We start from the raw sequence: 22,845 nt of genomic DNA on the forward strand, positions 1-22,845 counted from the left end.
AGATATTATAATGCAGCCATACCTATACATTGTTATTAGGGTTTGGCATGTTTGTGATAGCTCTGTTATTCAGACCAGAACAGTGCTCTTAGTCTCCAGAGGGAAACTGCCATGCATTAACTCAGCAGCAGAGGACTTATATGCAGAGTACATCATGTGAAATGCCAGGCTGGATGAATCACAAACTGGAATCAAGATTGCTGGGAGAAATGTCAGCAACCTCAGATATGCAGATGATGCTACTTTAATGGCAGAAAGTGAAGAAGAACTAAAGTGCCTCTTGATGAAGGTGAAAGAGAAGAGCGAAAAAGCTGGCTTAAAACTCAGCATTCAAAAAATGAAGATCATGGCATCCATTCCTATCCCTTTATGGCAAATAGATGGGGAAAATGTGGAAACAGTGTCAGATTTCATTTTCTTGGGCTCCAAAATCACTACGGACAGTGACTGTAGTCATGAAAGTAAAAGACGCTTGCTCTTTGGAAGAATGGCTATGACGAACCTAGACAGTGTATTAAAAAGCAAAGACATCACTTTGCCAACAAAGGTGCATATAGTCAAAGCTATGGTTTTTCCAGTAGTCATATATGAATGTGAAAGTTGGACTGTGAAGAAGGCTGAGTGCCAAAGAATTGATGCTTTCAAACTGTGGTGCTGGAGAAGACTCTTTGAGTGTCCCTTGGACAGCAAGGAGATCAAACCTGTCAATCCTAAAGGAAGTCAACCCTGAATATTCCTTGGAAGGAGTGGTGCTGAAGCTGAAGCTCCAATACTTTGGCCACCTGATGCGAAGAGCTGACTCACTAGAAAAGACCCTGATGCTGGGAACGATTGAAGGCAAGAGGAGAAGGGGATGACAGAGGATGAGATGGTTGGATGGCATCACTGACTCAGTGTACACGAGTTTGAGCAAACTCCAGGAGAGGGAGATAGTGAAGGACGGGGAAGCCTGGCATGCTGCAGTCCATGGGTCATGCAAAGAGTCGGACATGACCTAGTGACTGAGCAACAACAAAAAAGGACTTGAGTCCTACCTGAGAAAACAGTGGAGCTCTGGAGATCTTGGAGAGATTACAGGAGAGTTGTGTTAATAGATACCACAAAGAAATTAGAAAATCCTGTGTAAGATTACATTTTAAAAGCTTTTGTGAGAGTAAAAATATGAAAGTATATATGATCTTAACTGTTGACAGTCAGAAAATAGGATAAATTCATTGCTGAAGTGAATCTATTATGGGTTAGAATAAGCATTCCACTGTTTGTAAGCTTTATGACTTCTCATTCTTGGATAATTTAAAATTACCTGTGGCCATGCTAGGTTCTTCTCAGTTTTACAAAAAATAAAGGGACCAAATGCTGAAAGGGCTGCTTAGTTAGTAAAGGAAATGATTTGAAGAAGAAAACATATGACACATAGAAGATAAAGAATAGAAAGATTTTCAGAACTATTCTTACAAAACCCTTATGACTTTTAAGGTCAAAAAAATAGTCATCTAAGTGCAGTGTAATTTTCTGGTTTGGATCCTGGAAAACTAAAAGGACATTAGTGGGGAACAACTGGTAAAATCCAAATAAAGTCTGTAATTTACTTAATTTTGATGTGTGCTGTGACTTAATTTTGATGTGTGCTGTGACTGTATAAAATGGGAACATTAATGTTGCTGATGGTGACTTTAGGGAGTGGAGTGAGGGCACACAGGAATTCCCAGTGCTCTCAGCTTTCCTATAAATCTAAACTGTCCCCAAATAAAAAACTTGTAAGAACTAGTAATAAGCATCAGATAAATAGGGTAGTTGTATTGGGTTGATGTTTATTGTGGACTGGGGGCAGGGAGGAGGATTCTGGCAAGTTTTTTTTTTTTTTAACCTTCAAATTTCATTTGATAGGTCTTAACCCATACTTAACTCTGAACACCTCTGGAAGTGGAACAATTCTCATTGATCTGTCTGCTGAAGATAAAGAGTTTCAGTCTGTGGAGGAAGAGGTATGTTCATACACCATGTAAATGTCAGGTCAGCAGCTGAATTTCCCAGAAGTTCCCAGATCTATTTGAACATGTATGTAGCAGGAGTTTTTAATTGTCCCTCACTCTACCACCTGAAAACTTAAAAATCAGCATTTAAAATACACTATCTCAGTAAGCTTTAATTCTAATAATTTGGTTCAGCATTGCAATTAATATACAGAGTTCTGTTGGAGAGGTTGCTAATATTCCCTTCCTTCATGAAGGCAATTGCAAAGCCCTGTATCTTAGACAAGATCCAGAACATGTGGATGCTACTTATCTAGGAAATGTTTTTCTAACTTTCTTTCCATAAAACTCTTGTATCCACCAAAGTCTTAAAATGGCGCCTGGCGCTTTGAAGAACACCATAGTGTGTATGTGTGAGCTGAGCACAGAGATACAAAGTTGAGTGAGGCTTAGTAAATCTCAGGAAACTCCAACTCTCAGTGAAATATAAATTGTGCTTTATGAGAGCAAAATGAATGGGAACAGATAAATCATTGGTTTGGTGTTGTTTGTTAGTGTGCCAGCTGGTTGGCTTTGTATGTTTGGCTCACCTGTGCATTTGCTTGTTGCCTTTTGTCCAGTAGTTTGCGTTATATAATTTTCACCTATAGGTATTTTTGGATTGATTGTATCAACTATGCACTGTCTCTTGAAAGTAGTTCTTGCAAACTTATAGAACTCATTCCTTAAACAACAAAAATATTAAAAACCTAATTTGTCTTAAGAGTCACATGAGTCAAGAACTGTGTTCCCTAAATCAGAAAAGAATTACAAGCTAATGCACATATTTTTGAAATGTGTTTCCATCAGATGCAGAGTACAGTCCGAGAGCACAGAGATGGAGGTCACGCAGGTGGGATCTTCAACAGATACAATATTCTCAAGGTAATAAGTCAGTGAAAATAAAGTTCATTGTGACCATAGTTTTCAGAAGCCTGAAACCATGATTAACTCTCAAAAGAACGTCATGTGTGCGGCCCAGTAAGTCCTTCCTGTGGCAGGGGTATTTTGGGAAGGAATGTGTCCTTGGCAATTAAGGTCCTCATTCTCTGTACTGACTACTAGTTCAGCCTGTTAACATATTTAAGTCTAGAGATAATGCTTTAAATAATCTCTAAACTTAAAGAGTATTTAAGTTTAATCTTTAAACTTAAATAAGTTTAAATGGCAAGATACAGGATTATCTTAATGGTTGACATTCAGCAAATACGACAAATTAAGGAATCTATTATGGATTAGAATAAGCATTCCATTGTTAGTAAGCTTTATGACTTCTCATTCTTGGATGATAAGTCCTGTAGGCTTAGGATTTTAAATATGGACACTACTATTAAGGTACTCTTGCTGACTTTTTTCCAGTACTTTTGAATTTTTGTGGCTCATGGAAGGACTCCCATCTTTACAGTTACACCATGGTTGGTTTGTTTCTGGTTTGTCCTAATTGTGTCTGTTCCGGGTTTCTGTGAGTCCTCACACATAATACCGTCTTTTGGTCATTTTAGTAGTACTCCCTCTGTGCCTTTCATCTTTCCAGAAATAGTCATTTAAAAAAATACCTTAAAGAGAGCACTGACTCTTACTAACATCAAGTACTCTTCTCAGGGCCTTTTCAGCTTTGCTAATTTGCTTGGTGTTTTTAAAAGCTGTATGGCAACCAAACTGTATACTCGAGATGCATAATGATTTTCTGTTAACTATTCTTAATCATTATAAGATTTAGAGTTACAATGTGGCAAGTATCTCTGATACCTAAATTTTAAACTGAAAGGTGAATAGTATGAAATCTTTCAGTTGTGTCGTATTACTGTCTCACAATAATACACTATTCTGAGTATACCAATAGATCTCATATTTTAGAGTTATTCATCAAGATCGTTATGTTCTTACTGTTTAGAAAGAAGATGACACATTATTCAGGTGCAAGGGTTATTTCAGGAGCTGTATTTCATTAGTTCGTATCATGATATGACCTGAGTGACATCTTGAGTTTTCTTTTCATAAACACGTGTATAATAATAATTACTGTAACAAATAATTATTCCTATTATAGGTAGATTTTAGTCAAGGGCATTTTGTGTGCAACCAGTAACAAAATACGCCAAGGTTTGTTAAGGGTGAGGGCAAGGAACAGAATATGGGTTTGATTTCTAGAGTTACTGACTTTGGGAGGTATGCTGTTCTCTTTCTCTAGAAAGATATTTTAGTACAATATCTAATACAAGTGTTTTCACCGATAAAACTTTTGTTTTTGTTCCCTTTTTTAAAAAACATGAATGAGCTCTGTTTATGCCAGTCTGTGTGCTTTGATTATGTCTTTGATGGTATTTTGAGTTAATTTGAACCTAGACTAAAACCATCAGCTCCCAGATGTGTTCTGGACCAGCAGGGGGCTGTAGCACCCCTCAATACAGCTGAAAAGCAGCACTAGGATTGTGAGTTTTGACTTAGAAATACTCCTAGCGAAACCAGCATCCATCTTAAAACTTTTCTCCAAACAAAAGTTTTAGGAATTGGAGGGATAGGGAAGAATAGAGGAAATATTAGAGGGGGTGTGTGTGTGGGGGGGTGTGATTGTTTGGTGTGGCTATATCAAATATTTTAATTAAAAACAGATGGTACTTTGAGCCAGAAAAAGCAGTTGGGGGAAAGACAGTATTTTCTTTCTTACACTATTTTCTTACACTATTTTATTTCTTACACTTCCATACAGAACTCAGTATGTCTGATTTGGACATGTTTTAGTAATAATTCTAAAGTGAGAATAGAAGTATTTTAACCAATTAATAGTACTCTTGACCTTTACATGTAGCCATATGTAACTTTTTCTCATCTGTAGTTTTTGACTTCTAAAATGTACATATATTTTCATCTTTATGGTTGTGACAAAGCTTTTTAGTTGACTAAAAATAATACGTAATTTATATTTCAGAGAAAAGTTTTACGTCTCTTCTGGTCCTATGTGGCCCATTTTTGGTTAAGATTAACAAGTAGGTAAGTAATTATTGTGATCCAGAGATTTTTATTTTGCTGCTTTCTTTTTATAGATTCAGAAAGTTTGTAACAAGAAACTATGGGAAAGATACACTCATAGGAGAAAAGAAGTTTCTGAAGAAAACCACAACCATGCAAATGAAAGAATGCTATTTCATGGTAAGATTCCTCTCCCCCTACCTGCCATCATCCTCCTCCACATTTTTTGTCAGGTTTGAAATAATAATGAATCTGTATATTTCTCATATCATTTTCTAAAAAACAAACATTATTTCTGTAAATCTTTGCATTTATATTTGTGTCTTCAAACTTTTGATTTGTATGTTTTGAATGGATATAGTTTATAAATAAGATTACCATAATAGAAAAAGTATAGAAATGATAATACTGACTATTCATATTTTCTCTTTATATATATATGTATATAAGTATGTCCTTTATTGAGCCCATCTTTGCATGAAATGTTCCCTTGGTATCTCTAATTTTCTTGAAGAGCTCTCTAGTCTTTCCCATTCTGTTGTTTTCCTCTATTTCTTTGCATTGATCACTGAGGAAGGCTTTCTTATCTCTCCTTGCTATTCTTTGGGACTCTGCATTCAAATGGATATATCTTTCCTTTTCTCCTTTGCTTTTCACTTCTCTTCTCTTCACAGCTGTTTGTAAGCCCTCCTCAGACAGCCATTTTGCTTTTTTGCATTTTTTTTTCTTGGGGATGGTCTTCCTTCCTTGTCTCCTGTATAATGTCACGAACCTCTGTCCGTAGTTCATCAGGCACTCTGTCTATCAGATCTAGTCCCTTAAATGTATTTCTCCCTTCCACTGTGTAGTCATAAGGGATTTGATTTAGGTTATACCTGAATGGTCTAGTAGTTTTCTCCACTTCCTTAAATTTCAGTCTGAATTTGCAATAAGAAGTTCATGATCTGAGCCACAGTCAGCTACTGGTCTTGTTTTTGCTGACTGTATTTCATACAAAGATGGGCTCAATAAAGGATAGAAATGGTAGGGACCTAACAGAAGCAGCAGATATTAAGAAGAGGTGGCAAGAATACACAGAAGAACTGTACAAAAAAGATCTTCGCGACCCAGATAATCACGATGGTGTGATCACTGACCTAGAGCCAGACATCCTGGAATGTGAAGTCAAGTGGGCCTTAAGAAGCATCACTACAAACAAAGCTGGTGGAGGTGATGGAATTCCAGTTGAGCTATTTCAAATCCTGAAAGATGATTCTGTGAAAGACTGCACTCAATATGCCAGCAAATTTGGAAAACTCATCAGTGGCCACAGCACTGGAAGAGTTCAGTTTTCATTCCAGTCCCAAAGAAAGGCAATGCCAAAGAATGCTTTAAACTACCTCACAATTGCACTCATCTCACACGCTAGTAAAGTGATCCCTAAAATTCTCCAAGCCAGGCTTCAGCAATACATGAACCATCAACTTCCTGATGTTCAAGCTGGTTTTAGAAAAGGCAGAGGAACCAGAGATCAAATTGCCAATATCTGCTGGATCATGGAAAAAGCAAGAGAGTTCCAGAAAAACATCTATTTCTGCTTCATTGACTATGCCAAAGCCTTTGACTGTGTGGATCACAATAAACTGGAGAATTCTGAAAGAGATGGGAATACCAGACCACCTGACCTGCCTCTTGAGAAACCTATATGCAGATCAAGAAGCAACAGTTAGAACTAGATATGGAACAACAGACTGGTTCCAAATAGGAAAAGGAGTACGTCAGGCTGTATATTGTCACCCTGCTTATTTAACTTCTATGCAGAGTACATCACGAGAAATGCTGGGCTGGAGGAAGGACAAGCTGGAATCAAGATTGCTGGGAGAAATATCAATAACCTCAGATATGCAGATGACACCACCCTTATGGCAGAAAGTGAAGAACTAAAGAGCCTCTTGATAAAAGTGAAAGAGGACAGTGAAAAAGTTGGCTTAAAGCTCAACATTCAGAAAACAAAAATCATGGCATCCAGTCCCATCACTTCATGGGAAATAGATGGGGAAACAGTGGAAACAGTGCCAGACTTCATTTTTCTGGGCTCCAAAATCACTGCAGATGGTGACTGCGGCCATGAAATTAAAAGACGCTTACTCCTTGGAAGGAAAGTTAGGACCAACCTAGACAGCATATTAAAAAGCAGAGACATTACTTTGTCAACAAAGGTCCGTCTAGTCAAGGCTGTGGTTTTTCCAGTGGTCATGTATGGATGTGCCCATACATGGACTATAAAGAAAGCCAAGCACCGAAGAATTGATGCTTTTGAACTGTGGTGTTGGAGAAGACTCTTGAGAGTCCCTTGGACTGCAAGGAGATCCAACCAGTCCATCCTAAAGGAGATCAGTCCTGGGTGTTCATTGGAAGGACTGATGTTGAAGCTGAAACTCCAATACTTTAGCTATCTGATGCGAAGAACTGACTTATTTGAAAAGACACTGATGCTGGGAAAGATTGAGGGCAGGAGGAGAAGGGGACAACAGAGGATAAGATGGTTGGATGGCATCACCGACTCAATGGACATGTGTTTGGGTGGACTCTAGGAGTTGGTGATGTACAGGAATGCCCAGCGTGCTGCAGTTCATGGGGTCGCAAAGAGTCGGACACAACTGAGCGACTGAACTGAACTGATGTATGTATGTATGTATGTATGTATGTAATTGATTTTGTGTGTTAGGGTTACTCTGGAAAATTGATGTGTGTTACTTTTAACTGGTTGATTGAATTAAAGGAGGATCTGAAAATTGCCTCAGAAGAATACGTACATCCTCTTGTGACTGTGCTTCTAAGTGTCCAGGGTGCAAAAAGATAATTGTCATTGAACCTGTGGAGTTTTCTGAGAAGTTTTACTGAGCACCATTACTTGTCATTTTTGAAATTTCCTATTTATGTTGCAACACGGCAGGTGGTGGTGGTTGATCTTTCAAGTTTATAGAAAAGATGAATATAGATATTAGTGTAGTGTTTATCAAGTCTTTAAGCACATTACCCATGATAGTTCCAATCTGTTCCTTAATTGGCTTTGATTGCAAAAAATTTTTAGAGACTTGGTAAAGTTCTATAAAATACAGTATTTAAATATCACAATCCCCTGGAAGAATGGCTATAGCAGACTGAATTAGTATATAATATCTAAATGGTACTTCTCATTTCAACACCCTAAAAATTGTCACGATAAAATCTTGGCACAGAACATGATATTTATTTATGTATTGACTTAAGGGTTGTAATGTATGACTTTTTCTATTTTATAATAGAAATGGTTTTTCCAAGTTAATTCAAGTGAGTTATTCTGTTCTTTAGTATTTCTGTAAAGCAGAATTCAGTGTATTTCCCTTGTCCCTTTATGAAAAGGGACACTAATCTTGATGAATCAGTTAGCTGTGTCATATTGGCTTTTCCCAAGCCCCAGCCTCACTGCCCTCCCTGACCTGATCTCCATGCTTAGTACCTCCTGGTCTTTGGCTGAGCTCCTTTTTGGCATGCATGCAAGGAAGGAGGAGAAAGAAGTCAATATGTAGGGAATGAAGGAACACACCACATTTGCATATGGAATCTGGTACTAGCAAGTGATAAAGGCAGAGAAGCGGAAGAATAGGAGAGAAATATGAAGAAAAGCATGAACTTGAAAAGATCACTTTAGCCGCTTAGGGTATCTAGGAAAAGTACACGAATGTGGGTGTCATTGCATGACCTAGTTGTGTTCAGCCTGGCCATAGGAGGTCAATTATGAGACTCTTGATTCTGGGTTGGTGTGAATTTGGAGCCGGGAATTTGATAACTCTAGCATTGATGTTTCTTTCTGGTGATCTGTACGTTTTTCCTAGTTGAATCTGTATGTGTCCTCACTTTGGCATCCGAACCACCACCCTGTTAGAAACATTCATTCATATTAGCAATTCTTCTAAAATAACTATTCTAAAGTAGCGAGCCAGCTGACAGTTGTGTTTTGGTTTTGCTTATCATGGTGGTGATATATGTATGTTAATTCAGAATTTAACTTCTTCTCATGTCTGTTCCTCTCACTGCTTGGAGCCTTAAGTAGTGGGATTTTAGTCCATCATATATCTAACCTGACTTGTTTTCACGCAGGGCACCATGAGAATGGGTTGGCTGTAGTGCCTTCTGATTTTTGTGGAATCAAACAATTGAAGAAAAAAGAAAGAATTTAACTTCTAAGACGCTTTAGCTTTTATTCCTTTACTTGTGATTTAAAAATGTTACCTATTTATATGTATTTGTAGGGTCTCCCTTTGTGAATGCAATTATCCATAAAGGCTTTGATGAAAGGCATGCCTACATAGGTGGCATGTTTGGAGCTGGGATCTATTTTGCTGAAAACTCTTCCAAAAGCAATCAGTATGTATATGGAATTGGAGGAGGTACTGGATGTCCAGTACATAAAGACAGATCTTGTTACATCTGCCACAGGTAAGAGATCACTTTTCTCATTTATTTTGATAAGAATCAGATAAGAACTGGTTCCATATTGAAATTTTCAGGTAAGACATTATCTTGGACCACTCTAGGAATCCAAGTGAGGCACAGTTCAGGTTGCTTTGGTCCTCTCACTGATTCTAATAGTAGCTGATGTTTTTTAAATGGTCGGTAAGAGCCAAGCACAGTTACAAGCAGTTGATCTGTTCACATCATTCAATCATTGGAACACACAGTGCTTTCAGAATATGGAGTAGAAAATATTGCTGGGCACGAAAGAGTTTTATTGTGGACTGTTTAAAAATCTATTCAAATGCTATTAATAAAATGGCATTATTTGCTGCACCTAATCATTTCATGGTAATGGATGAGAGAATCTCTCCTCCACTGTGGTATGATTTTAATTGTCAATTTGTGATACTACTACTCAGAAAAAAATTATAATAAAGCATATCAGCATGTCAGTCCTTTTAGAAAGCACATTATCAAAGAATTACTTTGTACTTCTTTTTTTCCTACTTTTAGTTACCCTAGTGGAGCTTAGTTTTTAAAATCATTCAAATGACTTGGCCCTAGTTGATAAAATCCTTGTAGGTAAATAATCTTCACCATTTGAAAAATCAAGTAAGATTAATTACTGAAATTTATTCTGTGGTTATAGCACTGCTTATAAAGACCTAGAACAGTAGCTATCAAACATTAGCAAGTTCAGAATCACCTAGAGGGCTTATTAAAACACAAACTCCTATGCCACGCCTCTTGAATTATTGATTTACTAGGTCTGGGGCTAGGGCAGTAGAACTTGCATTTCTACCGAGTTCCTAGGGGATGCTGAAGCTTCTGATCACAGATCTAAAAACCCTAGAGCAGTAGTTCTCAGCTTTGGCAGCACAGTGGAATTACCTGAGGGGCTTTAAAAGCTACTAATGACTGTGTCCTACCCTCAAGAGATTCTCACTTGGGGGTCTGGTCTGGGCATGGGATTTTTAAAAGCTTCCCAGCTGATTTTGAAGGGCTGCCAAAGTGAAGGCCTGAAGTCCTAAAGGGAGACAAAGACTGTCTGTTTATGTTTTGTTCTTACTGTTTTCCCTCTAAACTTAGACTCATGTAGGTGTCTAAAGCCAGACCTCCTGGGTATGACCTCCCACCCGCTTCTATTTTAGATCATAGGTTGGAATGGCTAGGAGGCTTGTAATTTCTTGAGAGTCTGTAAATTGAACACTGCTATCTTTACTTGTCATATATCATCTGGAGGCTAAATAGTTCTGACTATTAATAGTAAGCAGTGTTCTAGTACCTCTTCTCAGTTGTCTTTGAAGTACAATGCTTGTATGTCTGGAAGTAAATTTATTAATTAAGATTTCTGTATGCTGAATTATCATGGATTGATTGTGACTATAATAGAAAATCTATTAGAAATGCTAAGAAAATTTGCAAAGAGCATATTTAGAATAAAAAATATAGCCTATCTTCTTTGAAGACAGAATCATCAGGCCACCAAATCTCCTTTTCCTCTGTAGAAAGAAAAGTAGATTAGAGAGAGAAGCAGTGAAATAACAAAAAAGTTCGTTGGACCTAAGGAAGGCCAATCATATGCCCTTGGGGAGTGAGAAAGTAATACAACCTAAACTTCTGGTGAGGAAAGACATATTTGAAGAAGAAACATTTCAGCTACACTTGAAAAATGACTATTAGCCTGTTGAAGAGTGGTAGAACATATCATTCTAGATGGTTAAAGAAGCAGCGTGTCTGATGGCCTTGGGGCAAGAAAGTTTGGCCTGCAGGAAGAAAAACTAATGTGTCTAGGTGTAATGAACACAAAGTAAAGTTGGAGAATTTGGGATCATTATAAGAAATGTGGGTTTTCTTTTAGGCACAGTGAACAGTCTCTAAAAGGTTTTAAGTAGAAAAGTAGTGTCATCTGATTTATGGTTTTTGCTGTTCGTTTTTTCCCTAAATCACCAGTAGCTTAGATGGAAAATAATTTATTAGAATAAAAACAGAAAAGGTAGCTCAGAGGCCATTGTTATAGTCCAAGTGAAATTTGGGCAATTTGGCCTTAATAGTGACAGTAGAATTTAGAAGAAAGATACATTTTGAAAGTGGAATCAATAGGACTTATCTGGATAAATGTTCAACTTTGTAAGACACTTCATGGAAGTCCCTTAAAACCTCCTCCTCCTCTTCACTTGGGCTATGATTTGTGCTTTTGCTGGGATACAAGCAGGATGGCAGAGTCAGTATCACTTAAATATTATTATAATCTCTCTAAGATAGTATTTTATAGTTACACTGAGGATTAAAGTGACAAATTATTTCATTAGTGAGAACAGTAGAAGATATTCTTTAAAAACTCTTTAAAGGGTAAAATGGTGAAAACAATTGTGTTTACGTATAAATGCATTCAAAGCTTATATAGTGCACATAAATAAAACTGCCCTGTATGGCCTTGTCTCAGGGAAATCTTCTCCATTTTCGCGTGTTACAGGCAGCTGCTCTTCTGCCGTGTAACCTTGGGAAAGTCTTTCCTGCAGTTCAGTGCAATGAAAATGGCACATTCTCCTCCAGGCCATCACTCAGTCACTGGCCGACCTAGTGTAAACGGCCTAGCATTAGCTGAGTATGTTATCTACAGAGGCGAGCAGGTAATTCCGTTTTATTTGTTCATTTTCAGCAATACTTTAGAGCTGTACTTTAACCTTTTTCTAATCTTTTAATTAACAAGGTAGAGTGCCTTACAAACTGGATTTCTTTTTAACTTCTATTTGTAAATTATTTCAGACTTAAAGTTGCAATAATAGTAAAGAGAATTCCCTTAGACCCTTTACCCAGATATTCAAAATGTTAATACTTTTAGCATTCTCTCTCCTTTATCATGTTCTCCCTACTATATGTGTATATCCTCCCCCCCCGCTCCCCCCTTGAGCTGCTTGGAAGTAAGATATAAGCATCTTCCTTTACACTGAAATACTTCAGGGTGTATTTCCTAATTACACCTAAATTTTAAGGACATTGTCTTAAAATTGTTAAAATCAGGAAAATATCATTGGTGTAGTAAATCTAACCTACAGACCTTATTCAGATTTTGCCAGCTATTCTGAATTTTTTTTAAGCTTCTGTAAAATATAATTAATTAGAATCCTATATTTATTTTAATAGTTAACCTCTCTGTAGCAAAGAAATGTGTAATTCCAGCTTGCTCTTAGTGGCATAGATGCAGTCAGAAGCATCTCTAGAGCAACATTATGTACTGCGGATATGTATCAGGATAACCTCAATTCCTAAAGACAAACACATGCTCAGTAGTCATCCTAGACCTGCTGATTGAAAATCGAAGGGATTGCAGTCACGTAAAGCTGTTTTGAGAAGAGGCCCTTTGATTCTGATCTGCGACACTAATTTAGAGCTTCTTCCCTAAAGATAAGGAATCCTTAGAATAAGTCTCCATTCAAAAAATTTATTTACCAATTTTTGAATTAATCTTTCTCTTCCAGGCTTATCCTGAGTATTTAATTACTTACCAGATTGTAAGGCCTGAAGGTATGGTTGATGGGTAAATAGTTGTTTCAGGAAACTAGCACCACCGAACCTAAAACCATCTAAGCAGCTGGTGGCCTCGTAAGTTTTACTCCTTTGCTGAGAAAAATCATCTTGTCCACAACCCTGTGGCAAAAGGTTAAAAATGTGAAAGGGTTTTAACATTCTGACTTGATAAAGCTTTAATAATGTACAGTGTTTTCTAAATATTTCCTGTTTTTCAGCACTTTAACAGATGCCATTCCAGGTTAAACTGGGTTTGTCTGTACTAAATTATAAACAGAGTTAACTTGAATCTTTTATACATTATACATTGATTCTAACAGAAACTGTAATTCCCCTCAACAGAACTCATTTTACTAATACAGTACTGTGTTCTTCAAAACACAGCATTTACACTGAATACAGTTTCATTTGTAAAACTGTAAATAAGAGCTTTTGTACTAGCCCAATATTTATTTACATTGCTTTGTAATATAAATCTACTGTTTTAGAATGGCAGCGGTTTACAAATTTTTTTCATATGTACTGCTCATCTGTACTTCATCTTGAATCATCATGATTGAGTGATCTTTGACGTTTGATTCCAGAGGCTGTGTTGAATTATTAGCAGACACCTTGTCACTTGGGAAAGATTGATCCCTCAGATTTAATTTGCTGATGGAAGCATTTATCTCTCATCAATAATCTCTCCCATTTAAGAACTTGTTTCATAAATACTCTGGGAGTTTAATTTGTGATAACTTTGTATGTATAACACACATTCCAAAGAGCTCTTAACTATCACGGTCCTGATTATTACAGACACTTCTTTACAAGCCTCACACTCTGGGTTTCACATGGAAAATTTTTCTTGTTATTTTGTGAAAATTAGAGCAAGAGCTTCTGTTTTTTAGAGAACAATTATAGTGTTGTTTTCATGGAATGTAAATAGGAGGTTGAATTTCAGATGTGGGAAGGGTAATCCTGAAATTTTTCAAATCTGTTCAAATTACCTTAAATTTAAAGGGAAAAAAATAGCAGATGGGAGTGGGTAGTTTTTCTCCTGTTCTTTTTCTTTGGCCTTACTGTTTCGTGTATAACCAGTTTATACACCATAGGTAAGCTCAACCCAAAACCATGACACGTGGGTGTCCCAGTTCTCTCCTGGCCTGCTGAATAGGCAGGTGCCATGAGATGGGTGCTTCCGCTTCTGGGTCGCCTCACTGTGACATGTTACACCCACTTGGAAATACACTCTGTGCATCGCCTGGTGACCAGGCTTGTTTGGCAGCTGTGGAGGGGAATACCATCCCATAAAATGCCATTCCTACTTTTTAAGGTAAAACTACTTTTCCATGAAATATATTAACGCATCTTGGTACAGAGACATGAGTTACAGCTTGGCAATCTGTTGACTCTCGTTCTCTTGGAAGTCAAGGCAAGGTTGCTACCCACTTAAACCTCTGTTAATGAGGCTGTTCCTATTCAGAATCTCTCTGTACCAATTCACATTTATTTTACATTTTATTCAGTCTCTAAATTAACTGGGCCTTTGCAGTAATTTGTACATAAAGTGCTAGAAAATCATGTTTCTTATCTTGAGTAAGAGTTATTCACAGTAAATGCATATCTGGAGTTGTTTCTATTGATGTAAATTGTGATCATTATTTAAGAGGTCAATTCCTGACCATAAAGTGCTTTTTATACAGCTCTCTAATAATTGCAAATACGATCCTAAAGTCGTTTCTTGGAATACAAATGGAGTATGCCAAATTTTATATAATTTTTCAGGTTCTGGAAGCTTCCAGGTTTTATAATTAGAAGATAATGAGATGAGTTAGTGGAGTTTATATTTACATACCTTCTCTCTCAACATTTAGCTCGTATTGCTCGCCCTATGAGTGAATCTGGAATTGCTTATCATGTAAAATCATCGTGGTCTATGAGTTTACGATTTTGCAGCCTGTGTTGTTTCATCTAATTCATTTCTTAATTAGTGTGTTGCTTTTCTATGAATGATTATATTGTGGTTAATATGTTAGCATGGCATATTTCAGATAGCTTTTTGTTAGGAGCTTAGGGGTGGGGGGGGGGACTGGGGATTTCTTTGATGTTTTTGCATGAAATACTTTATGATGATGGAATTGCTTTTTCTTTTGTCTTCTGATTTTTTTAAAGAGATTTAACTTTTTGTGTGAGTAGTACTATTGTATCCATCTTGAGTGTCTTGTACTGTATCACATTCCATACCCTCATTTAATTCTTAATAAACTGTTCACTTGTTTTTCTTGGTAGCATGGTAATTACTGGAATAGTATAAATGTATTGAATGGTCTTTGAAAAAAATGAATCAAGATTACAATAAACCACAATTGCAGGAAAATAATGTAGTTTTGAGTCTACTAGTGATAGACACTGCAGTTTAAAATTTGAAATACTGAACGCTGTGACCATACCTCCTCAGATGCTTTAAGATGAAAGTAGCTGTCATATGCTTTTAGACATTTAGTCCACCCAACATAAGTTTTGGCAAACCTTCAAGCTCTTGCCTGGAAAATCTGTTTTTTTTTTTTTTTTTTTTTTTGCCATGCTGTACAGCTTGCAGGATTTTAATTCTCCAACCAGGGATTGAACCCAGGCCCTCAGCAGTAAGAGAGCAGAGTCCTGACCCCTGGACCACCAGGGAATACCCCGGGAAATCTGTCTTAACTTATAAAGAGGCATGGAAAATTTATGAGTTTACAAACCTTAAAGTTAGGGGTATTTATTACTCTTAAAAGAAAAATTATAATAAGATATATTTATTTTAGATTTCAGTATGCTGAATGTCTGTGTGTATGATCAGTTCCCTGCTTTCTATAATAAGAGAACAGTGGTGCAAATAACTCATAAGTCATTTAGCTTTGAAATACTTTTCAGCAGCTTTCTTACTGCTTGAGTTGGGATAATGTTAACGTGTCCGCGTGCTAGTTCCTAAGCATGTGCGATCCTTTTCTTTGCACGTTGATGAGGAAAGAAAATTTGCAATAAATTTCCCTGAGCTTTTATGATGAGTATTCCTGACTCGCCCTTTTCCTACTGTCCTGTCCTATTAGAGGAGTAGAGTAACAGGAAGCAAGTGGTGGTATACATTCTTCACCAGGAGAACTGTCAGATTTGTATAAAGTTAGCCTACTGAACCTGTACCCACCTCCACCTCCTCATGCTTTACTAGCTGAGGAAGACTGTGACCTAAAATCTTAATTATAGCTTCTTAGAAGGTTCTTGCTGTCCACATGCAAGCCATCATTGTCAGAAGTGTCTTCTCCACTTTGTTACCCATCCACAATTGTTGTCATCACCATCACAAAAGTCTGCACAAAGCCCTCCAGATGGTCTGCCAGTACACTGTAGAGCAGTGCTGTGTGAAAGTGACCTGTAGTTGGGGCTGGCCTGCAGCCTGTTTGTTTCCAGCCCATGGAGAGATGAAAACACAAATTGAGAGGAAACTTTGATGGCAGTTTGACATTGATGCAATGTTTTAAATTTCTTTTTTTTTCTTAAAGGCCACACCATGCAGCATATAAGATCTTAGTTCCCTAACCAGGAAATGAACCCACGCCTCCTGCATTGGGAGCACAGAGTCTTAACCACTGGACCATCAGGGAAGTCCCTTAAATTTCTTTACCTAAGATTTTGGTCTGCAACAAATTGGAAATTAAGAGGAAAACAGAAACTCTAGTCCCTCACAGATAATTTGAAAATTAGAAGGAAAATAATCTGTTTGGTTTACCACTTAGACCCATCACTTAGCACATGCTGACACATAATAGTTCCTCAAACAAGTTTTACTTGAGTGAAAAGAGTTATTAAGTGATTGGGCTCTAGAGTCAGATGAATGTGGACTTGAATTTTAGCCTAGTCCATACTGACTGTACAACCTTGAACAAATTACAGTACTTATAGGTTTGTTGAGGAAACTAAATGATTTTCTGTATGTGCTAGTAAGTACTGTGACTGGCAAAAGCTGGTTATTGTAATTATATTATTATTTCCCTGAATTCCCGGGACCACTGGTTGGGTTTTTTCACTTGTCATGGGGCTACAGAACATAGAATTTTAAAACAAGCAAAGTTGATTGGCCACTGGTTCAGATGAAAACCTTTTTTTTCATCTTTGTTCAGATGAAACCTTAAGAAGCTCAAAATGTGAGGTATGTATGTCACTAGGTGGCTGAAGATCTTAGTTAGAAAATGACTCATAAAAGCACACAGACAGTACAGCAGCCTGGTTGGGGAAAGAATGCATACCCACAATCTTAACTGCATCATATTGTTACAGTACAGAAGAAACAAACTCCGCTCAGATGATCAGAAGTCCAGAACAGTCTATACTGAGTACAAATCAGCAGATAACAACCTTAGAGGTTTAGCACCCCCAAAACTTAATATAGGATAACTATGGAATAAGAATATTTAAAATGATTGACTGGGAGAGGAAAATATAAAAACCATTAGGAAAGATGACACTGAAAAAGGCAGAGTAGGTTTGAAAAACTAAGTCTTTTGGAACTAAAAAATGTGCAGTTAGTGAAAGTAAGAGCTTGGTGGACAGATTAAACCACAGATTGGGCATATGTGAAGAGAGAACTGGTAAACTAGAAGATAAATCAAGAAGGTACCCAGTTCTAACAGAGGAAGGGATGGGAAATAGGAAAAAGCTAAGAAGCCCGGAGAACAGGATGAGAAGATCCAACATAAAGAATAGGGGAGGGAAGAGGTTTGAGGGTTTGTTTTTTTTTTTTTCCCCAGAATTTATAAAAGAGATATAGATCTTCAAATGAAAAGACATAACAAATATTTAGTGGTGAATAAAAACAAGTATGCTTCTAGACATATAATACAATTGCAAAAGACGAGAAAAATCTAAGCAACTAAAAAGACCTTACCTGCAAAGGAATAATTGCACTGGTAGCAGGCTTTCTCAATGGCAGCAGTATGGACCAGAAGGAAACAAAATAAGTTATAAATGATGAAAAGAATGGGTGATAGCCTTGAGTTCTATACAGAGATAAGTTAGCGTTCAAAAGAGAGGCTGAAAAACACATTTTCAGATTTTGCTGTAAGAGCTCAGGGTTGTTAAGGAAAAAAGGCAGTTGAATCCAGAAAGGAAGGAATGGACTGCAAGAAGCCTGGTGAACAAAGAAATTGGTAAACAGACTGAAATTACACTTGTGTAAAACGAGAAGAACTTTATTAACTGATACGGAACAATCTTCAAGATATAATAAATGAAGAAGCAAGAAGTTGGCAACTGTGTTTGATTTGTTACTCTCATTTGTATAAACTAGGAAAAAGCACAATATACATTAGCTGCTTTATGCGTAAAATGCCTACAGGGTACACACAAACTATTGGGAGGACACCTGGGTGCCAGGGGACAGAGTTTGTTTAAAGACAGTTTTTACTGTATATTCTTTTATTCTTTATGAGTTTTCTAGCAGGACTATAATCACTTAAAGTAGAAATAGAACTGGAAAGGTTGGGGAGGAAAGGTAAAAGAACACTCCAACAAAAATGGGGACCTTAAGTGACATACTTTTTTCTCTCCCAAAACGTATGAAAGAATCTAGAATGAGTAAGAAATAATCTGTAAAGGGCTAAGAATGAGCAGGACCTTCCTGAAGAGTAAAAAAAAAAAAAAAAACAGGAGGACCAGAGGTCAAGAATAGCATTAAGGCTGTAGTAATTAATAATAATGGTACAGGGACATACTCATCTAACCAACTGAAGAGAGAATAAATGGGATTTTTATATACACCAGAGGTAGCGTTACAGATCATGTGGGAAGAAGGAACTGTTCAGTAAATTGTTATGAAACAACTGGTTATGCATATGGGAAAAAAAAATGTGTATCTAGATGCATACATAAAATCAGTTCCAGATGGATTTTATATAGGGCTTGATACGAAAATCAAAGTGTTTTAAATGTTAAGAAAATATAGAAGACTTCCTGATTGGGGTAACAAAGAGCTTTTAACTGAGCTTCAAAGAAGATGTCATCCTAAAAGAAAAGATTGTAAGTGTGACAGTATTAAAATTAAGAACATCCTTGTTATCAAACGATTTCTGTAAAGAGGCAGGTCACAAAGTGGGAGAAAATATTTGCAGTACATTTAAAGGGCAAAGGATTCATACCCAGAATATATTAAACTACAGAAAAAGTGAGTTAAAAACAGGCATTTCTCAAAATGGGCGACCCTAGTGGCTACTGAGCAGTCAAAAAAACGCTTAGACGTATTGGTAATCAGGGAAATTCAAATTAGGTAACGTAATACCATTTTACACCTGCTGAAATTGACAAAAATTAAAAATTTGACAATGCAAGTATTAGAGGATGTGGATATCTTACTGCTGTGGGTCTGAGTGCTTTGAAAAACAATTTGACATTACCAGTAAAATGAAGGAGTCTAGTTCTGGGTATATAAAGAGGAAACAAAAAGAAAATGATGTTGCTGCTGCTAAGTCATTTCAGTCGTGTCCGACTCTGTGCGACCCCATAGACGGCAGCCCACCAGGCTCCGCCGTCCCTGGGATTCTCCAGGCAAGAACACTGGAGTGGGTTGCCATTTCCTTCTCCAAAGCATGAAAGTAAAAAGTCACTCATGAAAGGGAAGTAGCTGAGTCGTGTCCGACTCTTGGCGACCCCATGGACTGCAGCCCACCAGGCTCCTCCGTCCATGGGATTTTCCAGGCAAGAGTACTGGAGTGGGGTGCCATCGCCTTCTCCAAAAATAATGTTATGCAGGAATAAAATAAGACTGGCACAAATAGAATATGCCATTCCTGGACAGAAAAGTTTAGTATTATAATGATTTTGGTTCTCCTTAAATAAGTATATACATTTGCCATGACCTAATAACATATTATGACTTCCCTGGTGGCTCAGACGGTAAAGCATCTGCCTACAATGCAGGAGACCCAGGTTCTATCCCTGGGTTGGGAAGATTTGGAGAAGGAAATGGCAACCCACTCCAGTATTCTTGCCTGGAAAATCCCATGGACAGAGGAGCCTGGTAGGCTACAGTCCATGGGGTCGCAAAGAGTTGGACACGACTGAGCAACATCAATGTCAATAACATATTGGATTTACGTACACACTATATATAAAATAGATAACTATTAATGATAAGAACCTGCTGTATAACACAGGGACCTCTACTCAGTACCCTGTAATGACCTATATGGAAATGGAATCAAAAAAAGAATGGATACCAACTCCAATATTCTTGGGCTTCCTTTGTGTGGCTCAGCTGATAAAGAATCCGCCTGCAGTGCAGGAGACCTGGGTTTGATCCCTGGGTTGAGAAGATCCCCTGGAGAAGGGAAAAGGTACCCACTCGAGTATTCTGGCCTGGAGAATTCCATGGTTTACAGTCCATGGGGTTGCAAAGAGTCGGACACAACTAAGTCACTTTGACTTTCACTTCACATATATGTATAACTGATAACTTTGCTGTACAGCAGAAACTAACACAACATTGTAAATCAACTAGACTCCAAAATTAATTTAAAAAATAACAACCCTTTCGAGGGAAAGGGTGGGAAACTGCACACTGATTCTAAAGCTACTGTGGGAAGGGAAATGTACAAGGAGTCTTATAAAAAGTTGCTGAGAAGATTTCTGAAAGGCTGCTAGCCGTATCACTTATTAAAAATATTTTAAAACTTACTAAAACAGTATTACTGGCACATAAACTAATCACTGAAATGAAATACAGAATCCAGAAATGGTCTGAAACCTACAGTATATGGTAAAGGTAGGATATTGTGAAACTGTGGCAAAGATAATTGTCTTGGCACCCATCTGGACAAAATAAGTTGGACCCTTGTTTCTTACATCAAAATACTTCAGTTGAGTCAAGTATATAATGATAGAAAAATGAAACTACAAAATTACAAGAAGAAAAACATAGGACAGTGTTGGTATAGTAATGCCTTTCAGTTATAACAAAATCCAGAAGTTCTGGAGAGAGAGATTAAGTCCAACTTCACAAGTTTTGTCTGCAAACAAAGTTAAAAGATAAATGGCAGAATGTAAGAAATGTTTACAACATACAGGGAATTTACATTAAATGTTTGAAAATCAGGAATCAACACCAACAACCTAATAGGAAATGAGCAGTATAAAGAAAATTAAAACAGCATTTACAAAAGAGAGATACAGCTTAACTATATACTGCAATACCAATTTTCACCTCCTACTAGTAAACAGGAATATTCAAAGTATTTAACACTGAGGCACTGGCCGGTCAACAGACTGAAAACTGCTTCTGCCTGGTGTTAGTCCTTTAGTTGCTGGATTTGGGGACGTTGTGGAGGAACCAGAGCCTGTGAGAAAAAGAGCACTTGGGATTGGGGCCAGCAGCTAGTTAGCCGTGGGTACAGAAGGATGCTGAGAGCAACTAGTAGAGTTCCACTGGTGGTGGAGAATGTCTCTTGCTTCATTGAGAAACAACATCTAGAAGGAAACTGGAGCAATACTTGTCCAAATTTTAAATGGGTATACCCTTTGAGTAACAGGACCTGTGATAAGGAGATACATTGCAGCATTACTTGGGAAGACAAAGTTATGAAAAGCTCATCTCTCCATCAGTAGGGGACTGGTTAAATTACATCCATATACTAGAATGTCTGGAATCATGAAGAGAATGAGCCAGACCTACATGTACTGATCAAGATAGATTATGGAGTGGAAAAAAGAAAAGGTTCAGAAGTACGTGGATAATAAGTTACTGATGTAAAATATAGAGAAGAAATATTAACACAAAAGCATATTTGTGCTGAGGAAGAGATCTGGGTGGCAGGAGATTTAGGGGTAGAATGAGAGTGAACTTTGCATCTTGTATTTTAGAATTTTGTACTTTGTGCCCTCATTTAAAAATTTGTTTAAAGATGAGATTTGAGTTAAATAATATCTAAGTGGGTTTTTTTTTTTTTTTTTATAATCTGTATAAGTCTGCAAAAATGTGACCAAAACAGAACTAGGAAATCCCCCCAAGACATGGGGATGAATTGGGGGATTGGGATTGACATACATACACTGCTGCTGCTAAGTCACTTCAGTCGTGTCCAACTCTTGTGTGACCCCATAGATGGCAGCCCACCAGGCTCCCCCGTCCCTGGGATTCTCCAGGCAAGAACACTGGAGTGGGTTGCCATTTCCTTTTCCAATGCATGAAAGTGAAAAGTGAAAGAGAAATCGCTCAGTTGTGTCCGACTCTTCGCGACTCCATGGACTGCAGCCTTCCAGGCTCCTCCGTCCATGGGATTTTCCAGGCAAGAGTCCTGGAGTGGGGTGCCCTCTACTATGTATAAAATAGACAACTAATGAGAACCTACTGTACATACACTACAGGGAACTCTGTGTTCTGTAGTGACCTAAGAGGGGCTATATGCCTACGTGTAACTGATTCACTTTGCTGTACAGCAGAAACTAACACAACAATGTAAAGCAGCTATACTCCAATAAAGATTAATTCAAAAAATTCCTCAAACCTGCTCTGCCATCAGTCTTCATAATGAAAGTCCTTTCCATTCTTCTAGTTGTAAGTCCTCTTCCCCTCACCGCCTACTTCAAGTCAGTTGGCCTCCCTGCTTTTCACCCTTGTCCGCTAGCAGCCTCTCCCTAACCCCACCCCCACATCTCTCTGTCTTCCAGTTCGGGAGCCACAGAGATCCTGTTGAAGCATAAGTCAGCTGTGTCACAGAACTGCAGGGCCTCCCCATTGCACAGAGTAAAAAGCTGAAGTCCTTAAAATGCCCAGCTTGACCCTCTGCGACCTGCTGCTGCACCCGTGCTGCTGTTTCCCACTCTATTCCTGGCCACTCCAGCCTTC

At 37.7% G+C, this 22,845-nt stretch overlaps 1 protein-coding gene and 1 non-coding gene across 3 annotated transcripts in view; both read left to right on the forward strand.

Moving 5' to 3' along the window:
* The window catches only part of TNKS2 (tankyrase 2), a 65,452-nt gene extending 50,200 nt beyond the window's left edge, over nt 1–15,252 (forward strand). For both annotated transcript variants that reach the window (XM_070780472.1, XM_070780471.1), the window contains 6 exons: nt 1,888–1,985; nt 2,823–2,897; nt 5,057–5,162; nt 9,257–9,443; nt 11,938–12,094; nt 12,944–15,252. In XM_070780472.1, the coding sequence (XP_070636573.1) occupies nt 1,888–1,985; nt 2,823–2,897; nt 5,057–5,162; nt 9,257–9,443; nt 11,938–12,094; nt 12,944–13,006 (686 nt within the window). In that variant the 3' untranslated portion in view covers nt 13,007–15,252. The remainder of the gene's footprint in view (nt 1–1,887; nt 1,986–2,822; nt 2,898–5,056; nt 5,163–9,256; nt 9,444–11,937; nt 12,095–12,943) is intronic.
* Nucleotides 9,020–9,162, forward strand: LOC139180062 (small nucleolar RNA SNORA79). Its single transcript, XR_011564406.1, has one exon. It is a non-coding gene; the product is annotated as a small nucleolar RNA SNORA79 (small nucleolar RNA).
* Nucleotides 15,253–22,845: the final 7,593 nt, after the last annotated feature.

Source organism: Bos indicus, chromosome 26, assembly GCF_029378745.1.
Source record: "Bos indicus isolate NIAB-ARS_2022 breed Sahiwal x Tharparkar chromosome 26, NIAB-ARS_B.indTharparkar_mat_pri_1.0, whole genome shotgun sequence".
Lineage (NCBI taxonomy): Eukaryota > Metazoa > Chordata > Mammalia > Artiodactyla > Bovidae > Bos > Bos indicus.